This window comes from Staurois parvus, unplaced genomic scaffold, assembly GCF_062004578.1.
Source record: "Staurois parvus isolate SC_StPar_1 unplaced genomic scaffold, SC_StPar_1.0 ptg000298l, whole genome shotgun sequence".
Lineage (NCBI taxonomy): Eukaryota > Metazoa > Chordata > Amphibia > Anura > Ranidae > Staurois > Staurois parvus.
This window is the reverse complement of record NW_028318094.1, coordinates 433,895-446,617: the sequence shown is the minus strand read 5'-3', so window position 1 is coordinate 446,617 and position 12,723 is coordinate 433,895. Positions and strand designations below refer to the sequence as shown.

General features: G+C 40.6%; 1 protein-coding gene across 2 annotated transcripts in view; it reads left to right on the top strand.

The window, feature by feature from the left end:
- LOC149457986 (protein NDNF-like) overlaps positions 1 to 12,274 on the top strand; it is a 42,596-nt gene extending 30,322 nt beyond the window's left edge. For both annotated transcript variants that reach the window (XM_089682785.1, XM_089682784.1), the window contains exons 4-5: positions 7,991 to 8,091; positions 8,964 to 12,274. In XM_089682785.1, coding sequence (XP_089538911.1) covers positions 7,991 to 8,091; positions 8,964 to 10,336 — 1,474 coding nt within the window. In that variant the 3' untranslated portion in view covers positions 10,337 to 12,274. The remainder of the gene's footprint in view (positions 1 to 7,990; positions 8,092 to 8,963) is intronic.
- Positions 12,275 to 12,723: the final 449 nt, after the last annotated feature.

Here is a 12,723-nt window from a genome sequence, read left to right as displayed (position 1 = left end):
GTATGTTCTGCCCTATAATCTTTCCTCCTGTTAGCAGGTTTTTCTGAATTGTACTCTGACAGCTGCATATGCACAGCTCAGGTAAGGGCTGGAATGAGTGAACTCCTATGTGCATAGTTACATCATCCCACACTGGCAAATCAAGACTCCTGAACCTAGAAGAATATTGGGAGAAGATGGACACGCCAGCAATGAGAGAGATTGCACACAAGCGGTGGAGGGAGTCACTTTACGATATATCTGTCATAAATGTGCAAATATGCTTTACATACTTGCACATTATTACAAAAGCTTTGGTAAGGCCAAAAGGTTAATTCGGCTTTTAGGACTGGGCTCTGGAGGATTATTTTGAATTGCATGCCACGCCCATAACTTTCTTTAAAGTGGAACTTCAATTAACTTAGCATGGTGACTCCTTGGGTGTCACCATAATGGCACATGCACAGATTTGCCAAGCCTTTGGGTCCTGGCAGAGCCCATTGGCACATCTGCGCAAGTGCAGTCGGTTTGCTGTGCATGCGCATACAAGGACGTTTTCAGACTTTCCTGGTTGCAGTCTTTGTGCATGCGTGGGTAAACCTGCAAATGCATAGATGCCCTCTCGCAGGGTTTTTTCTAAGTATGCAGGAGGTGGGGAGCAATTCTCAGCTTGCAGAACAATAAAAAAAATACATTCCATACCTAAGGTGATGGAAGGAGGCAGGTCAGCCCAAAACGCTCTGTAGGTTGAAGGTCACTTAGTTGCCTGGCTATCGTGCTGATCCTCTGACATTATTTATTTATTTATTTATTTCAGGTACTTATATAGCACCGTCAATTTACACAGCACTTTACATATATCTTGTACATTCACATCAGTCAAAGTAGAGACTGACTGTTTAATCTGCATGCAGCGAAAAGACAGCCAGGCAGCTACCATTGTCAGACATAGGTTAGCAATGGCATCCTCCATATTTCACCCAGTACAGTTTTGTCCTAAATATTCTTTTTGGGTTGTGATCATTTAACAAGGGAGCCCCAGTGATCCCAACTGGAAAAGGAAGAATCCTCTGAGTCGGCCATGTACCCACTAAGCACCTTTGTTATTTTTCAGCCAGTATGCAGCAGTCCTGGCTGTAAAGGCAATACATTACAATAAAAGAAAGCAGTGAGATTAAAAAAAATGGAAAGTTCACCTGAAATAAACTCCTCTGGGTCAGGATTATTGTGTCATCCGTGTTTTACTTTAATCGTTAAATCTCAAGAGTCATAATTGTCTTTTGTCCTTGCATCACCTTACACTGGGAAGGGTGACTGAAATGAGTAATAGGGCAATTCTGTGTCTGTCCTTACCACGATAGTGCAGACAGTTACAGATCGATCATCACATTACTCACTGCTCCCCGCCATGCTCTGGAATTCAGATAGCGGCAGAACACACTTCAGATCATTCTGCAAAGTTTAAAATAAAGGATGGATCACTTAAAGCAGAACTCCAGGCAAACCGCTAAATACACAGATGACCTACAGTTATACTCAAAAGTTTACATATCCTGGCAGAAATTGTGAAATTTAGGCATTGATACTGAAAATATGACTGATCATGCCGAAAAATGCTCTTTTATTGAAGGATAATGACTCTGGTAGGGCAGAAGATTTTGTTTCTTTGCTGCAGTGAAGTATTACTTAGGCTCCATGCACATGGGGTAACACGCTGGTAACATTAGCTGTGTAAAGTCACGTTAAAAATGTGAGTTTTACAGCTTTTGTTTAGCATTTTTGCATTTGCGTTTAGCTGTGTTTTCCCACGTTTAGGGGCGTTTTTCTGCGTTTGCATTTTTTTTATCTTTATGGGTAAAAAATGTCCAAAAACGCCAGTTTGCATCGTTTTAACTTGTTTTGTTGCATTTTTACAGCTAAAAAAATCCTCTAGAAACCCACTAGTCCTGGGTTTTTTTTCCAGTCAAAAAATGTCCCAGCCAAAAACGTTGATTACAATCTATGTGTGCATTGACACATAGGATAACATGCTGTCGGGTTTACTAACTGTAGAAAAAAATGTCAAAAGCCAACAACAGCCGCTGTAAAAATGTCCAGTGTGCATGAGGACTTACAGGTCTGCTACCAATCCTCACCCTGGGACTGGACAGTGACGGAAAAGTGTTACTCTCTTCTCTTTCCTCCTACCAGCATGCTTCTTGTCAGCACATGAATGGATTGGTTATTTGTATTGCTTATCCCTCTTTCAGTCTGAGCTCTGCTGTACAGGGACTGCAACAGGATGATGCAAAAACAAAGCAGGTGCTTAAAGTGACACTAAACTCTGGTTATAAGAATATATATTCTATTCAATTATGTATTAACTCAAAAAATATATTCTATACAGTGGCTCTCAGCCTTCTCCAAGTCTAAAAATTCTTTATTTTTGTAGCTGCTGCTTCAGCTGCTTGTCAGAGGGTGGCTACATTCATTTTCATTGGTCTCATTGTAAGTAGGAGCGTTGCAACCCCCCCTTTCTCGCTTCCAAAATAGACTAGGAACTATAGACTATGGGATGTGTGCATTTCACAGTGCACATGACCGCAACCAACGTACACTGCTTGTTTCAAGCACATGGAAGTGAGGGGAAAAAGAAGAGGTTCTGGAGTTCACAAGGCTGTTACAAGAAGGCAGAAAAGCACAGTAATTAACAACTACATAAAAAATAGATTACAGGGCCATTAAGTAGTGGATGTATATGGATTATTTTTTAAAATAAGGATACTATATATTAACCACTTGCCACCCGCTCACAGTACATTTACTGCAGGCAGGTGGCACAGCCAGGCTAGGTGAAGCACCCATACCTCGGCTAGCACATGCACACCAGCATGCAGTGGCACAATCCTATCACCCATGGCCTTTGTGAGCCATCAGGGTGTCATGTGATTGCATATGATTGGTCAATTAATTGGTTTATGTGAAAGTTATAGCGTTTACAAACGGTGGTATAGATACTGGAATTTTTTTTTTTAATTTTTACTAGTAATGGCAGCGATCAGCGATTTATAGTGGGAATGCGGGACTGCGGCGGGCATTCTGATGCTGAGGGGAACTGACTTGGTGTCACTGACATCCACAGTGACACCAATACAGTGATCAGTGCTGAAAAAAGCACTGACACTGTACTAATGGGACTGGGCAAGAAGGGGTTAACATGAGGGGTGATCAAAGGTTTAACTGTATGCTGGGAGTGTTTTACTGGGGGGTGGTGTGTCGGTGCTTCACTGTAAGCACACTGCTCTGGATGGCTGTGCTGTGCAAAGCTTAGAACAGTTGGCAGAGGCAGGGGGAAATAATCAAACGCCCAGCCTGTGAAACCATGAGCAGACCAAGGCAAATAATCACTGCTACTCTGATTACAGAGCAAGCAAAAACTAAATTTACCTAGCCACCTATACAAGGGAGGTGCTACACATGGCAGCTCCATATTTTTTACACTACAGTTTTTTTTTAAAGTGGAACTAAACCTTGAAAGTTAAAAACTGCTGGAAGATAGATATTTTAGGTAGAAGGGACTCTGCGTGTCTGTTCTGCCCTAAAATCTGTTGTCCAGTTAGCAAGTATTTCTGAAGATTAAAGATTCTGTGAGCTTTCATGTAAAGTACTCTTATTCTGCCTGTCTAGACCCTCCCCTCCCGCCTTCTCCCCTCTCCCCCTAAATGCACAGGCTAAAAATGCTCAGGAGACAGTCCTATAGAAGTCTATGGTATAAAGAGTCTGGCGGGAATCCAACTATGCCAGTTGGACATGGAAAGCAGGGCAAGATCTAAGGCAACAAAAATTGCATTTTTGAGGATCTAGCTTCTGGGAGCTTCCCCTTAAGGGGAAATAAGGAAGAAGACTTTCAGTAATAATAGGACTACTCATTACTACTAATAGGACTACTCATTACTACTAATAGGACTGCTCATTACTTCTAATAGGACTACTCATTTCCCTTGGATATGGGATGTAGGGTTCTGGCAAACCCCTAAAGGTATTGGCTGCTCCATTATATGCTATCACTGTTCAAATGACTGAAGCATGTGTAGCACCCTCCCTAATAGGTGGTAGGTTTAGAGAGATATATTTAGTATGTGCTTGATAGGTACATTTAGTTGCCACACTGTAGTCAGTGTGGCTGTGATTGTTTGTTAGGTAAAAGCATAGTTTTCTCACTGTACTCAGTGACGCTGCATTCTTCTGGTCAGGTCTGCTCAGCATGTTCAGCTGTTGCCAGTTTGATCACTTCCTCTGCATCCAGAAAGCTTGAGAAGTTTTTAGATGATAGGTGTGGAGTCATGCAGATGGTAGAATGAATATTGGTACAACCCTGGTCTGTCCTAGGGAGGCAAACTCTGATGGCATGCTGGAAGATTGTATATATTCAGTTAGCACACTGAGCTCGGGATCTTTACCTGGAGACGATTAGTCCATCCTGGAGGGGGCATGCTGCCATTCCAGACAGTGCTGCTATGTCTGCTGTCTTGAGGCCTCAGGTGGGCAACCTGAGGGCCTAGATGTTGAGACCCTGGAAATAATGAGAGCTGACTAAGGGGGCTTTCTGCTGAAGATCCGGTCTGGTATCACTGGAGTAAGGTGTTGCTTGGAAGTTGGAAGAAGGCAACCAGCTGGCCTTGGGCCTTGTGTGAGTACAGATGCTTCTAAGAGATCTTGGGGACCTTTGTGCTTATGACACCCCTCTAGTGCTAGAGAGTCAGCTGTGGGTCTACTTAAAGGGGACATAAGCAGGTGTCCTGAAGAGCTTTGTCCATCTAATCTTCTACTTAAAGGGACTCTGCTCTTGTGGCACTAAGAAAGAGAATTTCAGTTCACTACTACTACTACAACCTACAAAGCTAGTAGTCAAAGTCTACTGTTTGCTACAAGCACAGATTTTATTACAGCTTGTCCTGAAGAATACCTAAATCCTCAAATTGTACATAGTTCTTGTTTTTGGAGTATCCAACCTAATTTCCTCAAAAATATCCAAGTTCTCCAAAAATAAAAACAACCAAAAACAACTCCCCTAGACTGGTCATTGAAGAAATGCATGCATTTCTTCATGCACACGTGAGTAAACTTTCTCTTGCTTTATCATGCAGTTCTTCAATGACCAGTCTTTTGTTTTTTTTTATTTTTGGAGAACTTGGATAGGTTTGAGGAAATTAGGTGGGATACCTGGCTGTGAGAGTAAAGCTTGTGGGGAAGACCTGAACAGTATTCCTGCGGGTCCTACGGAAGTAGCGCTACACGTGTAACTATGTACTGCACAGCAACAGTGTTCCAGTAAAATTTCGCTGTACACATGCACTCTTCCTTCTCCTAACCTCATATTGGGAATGTCATCTGAAAGCAAAACATGTGTTGGTTAGGCTGCTGCTGGAGTCTGTATGGCCTGGGGAACTCATAGAAGGGTGGTGCTGGAAAATGTAGTGCCCTTAGCACCTCAATGAGTCTAGGGGGCTAGTCAATGCTGGGCAGGAACAGGTTAAAGAGCACATGTATTCCACCACAAGGCGGTAGATATGGAGGACATGTAGCCCAGCATGGCTATACAATGACACCAGTAAACCGTGCCCCTCCCCTATTCATGAATTTACATAAAGCCAATGCTAGGAATATTTTAACAGGCAGAGTTAAACTGAACCACAGCTGTCCATGCAAGAGCTGAGTATTCAGTTTTGGGTATACTACAGCTACCCACCAAATACAATGTATAAAGAAAAGCTCATAACTCTGGTGCTGTGCCCCATGTTACACATAGGAATGATGTTTGTCTGTGATAAGTTCACTGACAAGGCTGTGTTAGGACAAAGTTTACTCGCGTGTTCCTAGTAACCTACTGCAAACAAATAGGTGAAAAATAGCCAAGTCACCGTTTTCTGGCCAACACTGCAACACACCCAGAGAAGTAATGAAAAGCCAAAAGGCTCTGCTGCAGAAATTAAAAGGTGTGTTTGTGTGTAGGTACAAATATTTTCTTATGATCTAGACTTTACAGCATTTTTTTTTTACATTCAGGCATGTATTATTGCTGTTTATGTCTCTGTCAGAGAAATTTGTCCTCACTTCCTGTCTTAGTGATGAAAGTCAGGGGGACAGAAAATGATGGGAAATCTCATTTAAAGACAGCAAGAACATCACGTTTTTTTTTAGTTGACTTAGATTTCTCCAGTTTCATTCTGATTCCCCAGTCACACTAAGGGAAATCACCCCACTGATGTCACAACTAGTAGTAAAATTCCCATTTTAATAAAAAAAACAAAACATTTTAATGGGATTTGGACTATTGTATTACATATAGGGAGAGTTATATAGTATAGAAACCCTCCTATTCTGCAATAAGTCAGACTTAATGTAATCTTGAAGCTTTAATATCAAAAATGGGTTGGGTAAAATTATTGGGAAAACAGATGAGAAATACATGCAATCAATGTATGAAGCACACAAAACACAATGAAATATTTAGGCTGCAGATGGCAAAAGGTCCATTCTCACCAGCGACGCTGCAGGTAGGGGATGTAAGTTCAGTCCACAACATGTACTTCAGGGATGAAGGCTGATTTCCTCTACCTCAGTTCTTAAAATGAAGTCTGATCTCCCAGGATGCACCTGTTTTTCTTTTCTTAGAATGAAGGATGATGGGAGCATTTATTAACTAAACAGTTTCCGGTTTCAGCAAAATAGTACAATTATTCCGGGCTCCATCTTGTGGCTAATTTCAATATTGCAGGAAGAATATATAAAAAATTACCCCACTGAAGGAAGAACAGTATAAGTCCCATTAGTGCTGTGCCCTGCTTCTTGCCACTACTCACTGTGGTTCAGCATGTTCTGGCCTGTGTAGGCAGTAGTCAATACACTTCACATAGGCAGAGAAAGCATACAGAATGTTCCTACCCACAGTAGAAAAGTTTATGTAAGGAGATTCTTAATAGGATTCTCTTAATCTTCTTTATTGTGTTCCCAGCATAGCCTGCTCTCTATCTTATTGGTGGATTCCTGTTATCAAGAGAGGACATGTCAGTATGTGTAATGTAGTGTGGATACCTGTAGAGTGAGAGGTTGCTTCTGAGTTTACTCATGAGCAGTTGGTAGATGAGGGGGTGCCATGCACTTAGGTTTCAGATTATTCCGACTTGGGGAAGTGTGTTACTGGAGGTCATTGGGTGTGAAGCTGAGGCCTGAGAGAAAAATAGAAGACCTGCCATGTGGCATAAGATGTTTGAGTTTTGCTGAAGAAGTTGAAATCATGATGTAAGACCATTTTGCCCTTTGAAGCAAACTATTTTGTCTCTGCTGTATAACATTGAGTCAAGTTCCCCTACATTATATTGCAGTTATGTGGACATTGTGCACACCTACGTACCATAAAAGATAACTTGACCTGGAGTAAATGCAAGAAATTTAGAATGGGAAAGGATTGGCATTAGCTGTGGTAAAGTAGAGAGATGCTAAGGACCCCCTACAAAAAGAGAGATCAGTGGGGGCACAAAAGACACATAGACATAGAGAGTAAAGAGATGGGAAATTGAATGTCCATACTGGAGGTATGCTGGTGGGAGGTGCCCATTCTGTGACCTAGTAAGTAGCTACAACAGCCAGAGGAGGTTTACAGAGAAGGGCACAACAGGGGAGTTTGGTCCAGGAGCTGAGAGACCCATTAATGAGGGTCCTAAGAGGGGTCCCTTGCATAGAGGCATCTGGTAAAAATATCCTGCTTGGTTGCCAATGGAGAAGGCTTTTCCTCTGCTGCACTGCTACCCTCCTGACAGCCACAGGTTATATGACTTGGAACTGATTATATGACTGTGGAACTGGTGTGCCCCTTGCAGCCTGTATTTTTTTGCCTTTTCTCTCCCCTCACATCCCCAAAAATCATTTTATCATTAGCAGAAATAAACAAATGTTATTTTACTCTGTGTATTTCAAGCTTTATCTGGGATGTTTGGTGCTATTCTCAATTTGGGGTATGTCTTTTCCACAGATATTACTTTAACGTGAACAGAAGTCAAAGCGCAGTGACTGTAAGAGTGACACCTTGTGAATCACCAATCCTGTGGACACTGTCTTTCCTAACCAATCATGGTATGAAGATAACCATAGAGATAATGTAGTAGGAGACTGTAGCAAAGAAAAAATGTTTTTTACTGTGGTAAGGAGCAGCAAGATTAATGCAAAAAAGACATATCAAGCACTATGACTAAGGAATAAAAAGTATTTACTGGCCTAATAGAAGGGACAAGGTGCCTACACTAAGTGTATACAGTACCTTAGATCCACTCCAATTTTGATAATGAGCCTAAACTAATAGTCTCCTGATCTATAGAGAGATATGAACATTGTGAGATGCAAGGAGCAAGCCAAATCCATCACATAACTTTTGTTAGTTGATTTTATGTACATTCTATGTATGTACATTTCACAAACTGAGATTAAAAAGATAATGTAATTTGTCATACCAATAGGACCCACTGTAGAGCATAAGAGTCATATCTCTAATACTATGACAGTATAGATATTGATCTTCAGTACAGAATTTTGTTAGGTTAATGGACATTTCAGCTGCATCCAAATATTCCCTGCCCACACAAAAGCAATTTAATTTCAATTCCCCATAGCCTGACAATTTAGTAACTTACCTCCTGCATGTCCACACTTCAGATCATTCTGATCTATATCTGGTAGCTGTATGCAAGTTTAGGAGGTTATCTCAAATTTCATGTAGCAGTGAGACATAATTTTGAATATTAGTAGGAGAGAAGGATGCAGCCATGGTTTTGTTACCATGATGAAGGAACTTGCTTCTCAGCAGGTCAGTTTTCCTGATATGTTATTGGTTCCTTTGCTTGTCACATGTTCAGATGTACAAACCTTATTTCCATTAGCACACATATAAATTGAAGTAGGAGCACTAAATATTCATACATCTATTTTTATGATTTCTTGCGGTTATTTAGATTCTCCTGAGCAATGGGGCTCCTGGCAGAAACATCGGCACAGAACGCCTAAAGCATTATTTTCATTTGAAGGAAATGGGGAGGAGACATTCTCTTCAAGGATTACTTCAGATGGTTTATTCTTTCTTGATATCATTTCACTTGAGTCTGACACCAGCATCCAAGTCTTTGTCTGGAACAGTCAAGATGACTTTTCTCCATGGCCTCAGCTTCCCTCTGATCCACGTGTAGATGTTTTGTCTGTACAAGATGATAAGGTAAAGCTGTCATGGAAGGCCAGCTCAGGACATCCTAAAAGTGACCTTGAGTATTGTGTGTTCATAAATAAAAAACATAACTTCAAGACATTTTGTGCTACCCAGTTAAACACAAAGAAAGATATTGAAGGTTACCATGACACTGAAGATGACATGACCCTAAATATAATTACAGAGCAGTTAAAAGATAAGGTGAATGCTTACCCTAAACGTTCTAGGACTTTGAAGACTCCAGAGGTGGTTGAACATGAAACTAACGAATTTTTGTCTTCTCAAAGCTTATTAGGAAGTCAAAGAGTATGTGTTGGGCCATGGACTAATGCCACAATTCATGGCTTAAAGCCTAAGAGTCTTTACTACTTTGATGTGTTTGCAGTGAGCCAAAAGCATGGCACTAGTGTGGCTTACACAGGAACATTTGCTGAAACTAAACCAAAACACAAATCCCAAGTAACTAAGCTCCCCAATGATGAAATGATGAACATATTTCTGAAAAGCAAAGGTGTTAAAGTCATTGCTGTTGACCCACCTTCCTATGGATTCAAATGGCTTTTTGTCCATTCCTGCCTTCATAAAGTACATATTCAAATCATGATAAATGGACAAGTCCAGTTGTCGAAAAGTCTTCAAGGAGCTCAAAATTTTAAGCTAGGTGGACAGTCAAAAGGCAACTTTATTATCAGCTTAAAGTCAAGTAAAGGAGGTTTAGGCTTAGTAAAGCTCTTTACTACCAACATGCACAACAACCTACCATTTCCCAGCTTACCCTCTGCTATTAATTTGTCTGTTTTGAAAAGATCATGTTCCTCTGCTACATTGACCTGGACAACCAGTGGATATGGAATCAAATACTGTATTTATGCCAGACACATAGAGCAGAATTTGGACCTTAGGCTGATCCAGAAACACCAGAACAGCTGCCTAAGCACTAGCTACCGATCTCCAGCTGAGAAAGTTCTTTGCAGAAAAGGAGGAAGTAAGACTCTTATAGAAGAACACATCACAGATCTAAAATCTGGAAAAGCCTACCTTTTTGATTTATACTTCATAGGCCATGATAACACCACAATAAAGTTCCCAAGTCGAGCTTTAAAGACTCAGGAATCTTGTACCTGAACGTAGGTATATCCTCCGACTAAAGACATCTGGACTCTTGGCAACTTCCAAGCTTAGCTTCAAAGCTTGCCATAAGGATGTTGATGGCAAAATGCCCTCTCCCTGGCATTAAGAAGAAATTGATGGCTTATTGCAGATCCCTTCTGCATTAGTATGCTTTAAAAGAAGGCAAACAGTTAATTTCTAAAATGTTCACATATAATATAAATATACCTACTATAAGGAAAAATGCTTAGTGGTGGGTTCTGCTAATATAAATCAAGAAGAAAATTTTGGTTCTTTAAGCTATATATAGTCTTGATATTTGTTAAAAGTACGTTAACAAGGAGGCGTATAAGGCCCAAAAATGTTGTTTGTTGTGTACATTTGAGTGTGGCTCTTGGTGTTTAGGCAGTTTTTACTATATACAGATGTTTATGGCACCTCCTGCTGACACTCTCATTTCTTCATATGCAGAGTACAATGCGCATATAGACATGTAACATGTATGACAACAGTGGGCACACTCAAAAGTAACACATATAATGAAATATAGGTGCTGGTAACTGATTTTAAACCTTCTTACAGGGATCACAGTTGCTCATATTTAGAAATACTAAACTGATATAACCTAACACTGTACAGTACCTAATATTTGACTGTTTTCTGGTAATTTATCTCTTCTCTCCTCTTGAAGTATTTTCCTTTCGTGAAAGTATTTGCCTATACACAGAGGAACTTTTAGCATAGTGATTTAAAGGAATGTTTCCATTTTCCTAAAAAGGATTGCATAGGTTTTTAGGAAACATACTTTCTGATACAATGGCAACTGTTAAACTCAAAAAATAATTTTGGATGGAGATCGAATGATGTTATGTTTTTACCTAAATAACATCCAACACTACTCATAGGTAGCAGACAACAGTTGCCACCAATGTGTGCAAAAACAATCGTATGTGCGCAGCAGGGGCGGACTGACAACTCATGGGCCCCTCCGGGCAATAGGGGATCATGGGGCCCCTGTGTTCTTATCCTAACTCAAAAAAGCCTATGAAAAAGTTACCAGGGGCATCTCATGGGGCCCCCTACTGACCCCGGGCCCTCGGGCAGTGCCCGGGTTTCCAAATGGTCAGTCCGCCCCTGGTGCGCAGTGATGCTTGGGAGTTTATATTTAGCTATTGTTCCTACAGCAAAAAACAGTCACTTGCTTGGTTTCTTGCTCTGTACTTCTTCCCTTTGCATAATGGGAAACGGCAAAGGTAGGCAATTTGTAAGTTGCTCTTGTGTCTCTCTAGGTCGAGAGAAGGAAGTGGACATACAACCTTTTAAATCTATGGTGAGCTTTACTGGTTATTAGCATCATTGGCTTCAGAGCTGCATTTACAGGGACAGAGAACAGTTCCAAGGATGACAACCCCACTTTTCCTCATTCAGGCAACGAGAGGGCCATATGGCTAAAAATGGAAACCCCCCAAAACAGAAGACTAACTTGCATTTTAGGCTAACAGTCCCTTCAGCATAAAAGAACCCATTATATAAAAGTACTGCAGACATTAAAAAGTCATATACAGCTGTAATAACACTTAGCTCACTAGTGGTAATGTCTAAAAACAACATATGTGCAATTCTTTTCTGCATAGCATGCTGACTTGCTAAGTATTTATATAGAACACACCCAGAATTTTAATATAAGCAGCCAAAGCCAAGTTTCTGACTTTCCAAAGTACAAGCTCTACCTATTAATTAGAATTCTCATTATCAGTGTGGGAAATAGATGAAACAGTTTGGATGCTAATAAACGCATGTTGCCTTTGTATTCATGTACTGTGGCCTCCCTCTAGTGTTCACACTAAAACACGGCAAGATGCAGTACAAAAGGGCTGTAATCATTACTATATCTCTATATGTATTTATCTGTCTTTTGTTTATTAAGTATTAAATAAAAGTTATATAATAACATTTTTCAATTTCTTTTTCTTTGCTACCATTTTATTATATTGGCCAGGGAAATTTACACATTGCTTAGGCTGGAATAAGACACCTATCCATCAAGATCCCAAGCAAAAGACAAATTTGTCACTAAGCGAGGGATTATAGCTTTCAATCAATTAAAGCCGAATGGAAGCTTAAGCTAGCTAATTACATTCCAAGTTGAAAAAAAGGTTTCAAAGTCTTACAGGTTTTCTTTCTTCTCTACAAAGCAACCACAGCCTAAGTAGAAAAGCTTGGTCAACATGCTGCAGAGAAGAAACCTTGTTCTCTTTATGGAAGTAGTGATCTCTCTGCAGAGAATCAAAATATCCCGAGCCACACTGCCTCCATCCATAGACACAGACAGGGGGCTTTGCCCCACCCCCGCTCCCTCATCATAGGTTTGATTGACAGCAGCAGGGCATTTTGGTAATATC